This window comes from Bactrocera tryoni, chromosome 3 (assembly GCF_016617805.1).
Source record: "Bactrocera tryoni isolate S06 chromosome 3, CSIRO_BtryS06_freeze2, whole genome shotgun sequence".
Lineage (NCBI taxonomy): Eukaryota > Metazoa > Arthropoda > Insecta > Diptera > Tephritidae > Bactrocera > Bactrocera tryoni.
Window position 1 is genome coordinate 42,980,801 of NC_052501.1, and position 3,644 is coordinate 42,984,444.

At 33.0% G+C, this 3,644-nt stretch overlaps 1 protein-coding gene across 2 annotated transcripts; it reads left to right on the plus strand.

The window, feature by feature from the left end:
- Positions 1 to 949: 949 nt before the first annotated feature.
- On the plus strand, positions 950 to 2,388 carry LOC120771097 (leptin receptor gene-related protein). 2 transcript variants are annotated; one of them, XM_040098931.1, is made up of 3 exons: positions 950 to 1,073; positions 1,283 to 1,538; positions 1,599 to 2,388. In XM_040098931.1, the coding sequence occupies exons 2-3, from the start codon at positions 1,317 to 1,319 to the stop codon at positions 1,713 to 1,715; spliced, it is 339 nt and encodes a 112-aa protein (XP_039954865.1). In that variant the 5' UTR covers positions 950 to 1,073; positions 1,283 to 1,316; the 3' UTR covers positions 1,716 to 2,388. The 2 variants fall into 2 exon arrangements, with proteins under 2 accessions (XP_039954865.1, XP_039954864.1); XM_040098930.1 differs by lacking the exon at positions 950 to 1,073 and adding an exon at positions 1,104 to 1,194.
- The last annotated feature ends 1,256 nt before the right edge of the window (positions 2,389 to 3,644 follow it).

Consider the following 3,644-nt stretch of genomic DNA (forward strand, 5'->3'; position numbering starts at 1 on the left):
TAGCAGCTTCGGTATTTGATAATATGAATAAGTATTTTCATTATTAAAACAGAGCTGCTCAAACAAACCCGTTGAATCGTAGGTACGTTGGACCACAAGAATATTCCTTTTGATCAACAACATGCCGGCTTATCAACAATTTTTAGACTGCAGGTTGTACATATGTACATATATACATAACTGCATACAAACATTTTGAGTGGTTTCAATATTGAAAGAACTATCAACTATGAATTTGATATCAACCTATGCCGCGCTTGTAACAATTGTGGTTTTATCATAAGTTAGCTCTCTAAGCTAATCTTTATTTCCGACTGTACTAAACAATGGAACGGAACCGGAACTAAATTCTTGCAAACTAGTTTTCTATCTCAGCAACATTAATGTTAAAGAATTATTAAAGAATTTTTTAATATTGCTAACAACTTTTGAATGATGTGCCAAATTCGAAAGAAGTTCGAATCTTTTTATCTATACCACTAAATACAAGGAAATGAACGACTTTTGAGGCTTCACAATTTGATATGAGTTATTTCAATTATAATATGTACATATGTATGCATAAAATTCGAATAAACTTGTCCATCAAATTGTCGTAACATTTGTAAAAACAACGTTTCAATCAGAGAACGTATATAAATATACGTTCTCTGTTTCAATAGGTAGTCAGCTGTTCCTCAACAATTTTGTGTTCACAAAACTGTTCTCAATAATGTTGCCACATAATTAGATGTTGTCATAAGGAGCAAAAGGTGATATCAAAGTGGAACTCTAAGTTGTTTTCAGTTTATTTTACATACTACATTTTTATATTTAGCAAAACAAACATTATTTATTTTTAGAAGATGGAGAAATACGTGTCAAATCAAGTATACACAAATTCGAATAACCGATAACAGTACAAATTGACTTTAAAGCTGTACGGTAACTCTGCTTTTTGACAGTTGATTACACTTGGTTGTTTTCTTGATGATTAATGCAGATACAACAATTTTCGTAAACACACAAAAGGATCTCAAGTGAAAATTTTTAATAAATCCAATAAGTACTTCATAAAATGGCTGCTTTAAAGGGTATTTATAGAAAAATTAACTTTGTTCATTATTGTTTAATATTATTTTTGTATTTTTCGTATGTGCTTTGTTGCTGCGATGCGGATTATCTTTATGACGGAATGGCTATGTACATAATAGCGTAAGTTAACAAAAGATCCAAAGTGATAGCACAATAAATCTTATTGCGTTGTGTATTTTTCTCTCTTCAATTTGCTTTACTAATACAGATTACTGGTGTGCGCATTTTTAACATGCCTGGGTATGACATTCCTTATATTGGCATGTGCGGTGCCACAACCGAAGATTTTCTACCCGTTTTTTGTGTTGCTATTTTACGTCCTTTCCGTGTTACCGGTATTCATAGCGAAGCGTTTCAATCAAGGAAACGAAACTAATCCAAAGACAGAGTTTGCACTATTTCTTTGCGCTGGAATGGTGCTAAGCGCTTTTGCTTTTCCAATTGTACTGGCGCATAGTCAAGTGGTAAGAAAAATGTTAATATATATGTACATGCATTTTGGATTAATCTGAATTACTTTTTAGATTACTTGGACTGCTGCTACACTTACATTAATCAGTAATGTGATTAACTATTTAACTATATTCGGTTATTCAATGCGAGATAGTGAATTTGATGCACCCTACGGTGGAATGTTCTAAATACTATTTTTTTTTTTAATTTGTTTTGTTTTTGTTCTTGCAAATATAAATATATGAATGAAGAGACTCTTAACGCAAAATGACTGCAATGACTGCAAGTAGTCGTGTCTACATGAAACATATAAAACCAACAACAACAATATATTTATCATCATCGCAATTACAACGCAATGTTAACTAACGTTTGGAAGTAAAATTTTAACCGCCTTTGGTCTTGAGTGAAAACGTCGTCGAGATGCTAGTAGATTTTACAAAGGCTGGGTAGAATATCATACGCATTGCAGTTGAACACAGAAACACATACATAAAGATATAATATTTAGTTTTAAGATGAAAAGCTTTTTGTATCTACAATTAATGTGCTGAAACAAAAGTTGCTGCGAATTTGGCACATTTTTTGTTTTGAAAAAATCATAATAGTCAGGCGTAATTAAACTAATCAAATAACTCGATTTGAATAGACACGAATAAAAGAAAAAACAATAAATGTATGTTATATAAACTTCATGCGCAATTTTAAGAATCTCCTTTGTGTAATATTAGACACTTAATGTTTGTATATGTAGTATGGAATTACTTATGTGGCACCACTACGATGCAATATTTTATTTTAAAATTTACTAAGTAATACTGCATTCAAAACCATTTTATGAATAAAAAATTGGCAAACGAATTAAGGAAATTGAATAATTGTATGCTAGTTGACTTCTATGAGGTCTAATTGTCTTCTGACACTCCTATCTTTTAATATAGTTGCCGACCCAGACAGTGTTAAATCGTCGAGTCAGACCTTGGCCGCATAAAAGCGATCGTGAGAATTATTATCTATGGTCTGATCCCGTCAAAATATCTCGCTTTCTGAGTCTATAATTAGATGACTTCGGACAATTAATTTTTCTCCAAACTGGGGTTAGAAAGCCATTACAAAAAGAACATAAGACTTAATCACAGTTAGAACCGTTCATTATTTTTCTTTACAATCACCTTTTCAACTTGTACTTTTATACCTTGAAAAAATATTTTATGTTTGCCATAGAGGAAATCTTCAGAGATCTTATAAAGTGTACATATATGTATGTACATAAATGATCTACTTGCCTAGCTAAGTCGATTTAGTCATGTTCGTTCGTCTGTCTGTCTGTATATACATGACTTCTCCCCAAGAAGCTGTTCCTTTATGGAACCGCAGATATCGGACCCGCAAAGCATATAGCTGCCATACAAACTGAACAATCGCTATCAAGTGCTTGTTTGGAAAGCTTTTTTTTAACGGGATATCTTCACAAAATTCGCATGGGTTGGCAATAATGCAATCTCCGAAGAAATTGTTCAGATCGGAACACGCCCGTTTTAGTAATTGGACGAAGGTGTAAAATTTTAATTTCATTAAAAGAATTAACTACTGCTATACTCTATGCAAAACAAAAATGAACTGAGGAACAGACAAGGAAGATGTGGTGGCTATATACAAGGAAAACTACAAGACGGTCGATAATTACTAACATTAGTGAAACTATTATGACAAAGTTCCGGAAACTAAAGGCTTGTCAAACCTCACCTTTGAACAGTGATTGGTTGCCGCTTGACGTTTCTTCGATATACTCGTATGTTCAAGTGATGCCTGCTTGGATGTTTTCATTAATACCAACTCAACAGGAATTTGATAAAACCGGAATTACCTCCTAAAAAAGGGACTCTTAATACATACCGAGTCAAACTTGATGGGGCGAGGAGCTCGAATTTCTAACTAGGTTCTGGATTTTGTAATAGGTTAAACAACTACTTCTATCACCATATATGATGAGATGTCACAAGACCTAAGCCAGCAACTTCGAAAAAATTCAATCTCCTCAACCGTCCGTTAGACGACATCAGGGAAAAAAGAATTGTAAGAAGTATTAAAGTCGGACTAAAGACAGAAAGAGAAGC

What these genes read in the sequence shown, in the direction of transcription:
- LOC120771097 (XM_040098930.1), top strand. Translation starts at nt 1,175, where the DNA reads ATGGCTATGTACATAATAGC. An exon ending in ATGGCTATGTACATAATAGC is followed by an intron (nt 1,195 to 1,282) that starts GTAAGTTAACAA and finishes TTACTAATACAG; the next exon opens with ATTACTGGTGTGCGCATTTT. An exon ending in TACTGGCGCATAGTCAAGTG is followed by an intron (nt 1,539 to 1,598) that starts GTAAGAAAAATG and finishes ATTACTTTTTAG; the next exon opens with ATTACTTGGACTGCTGCTAC.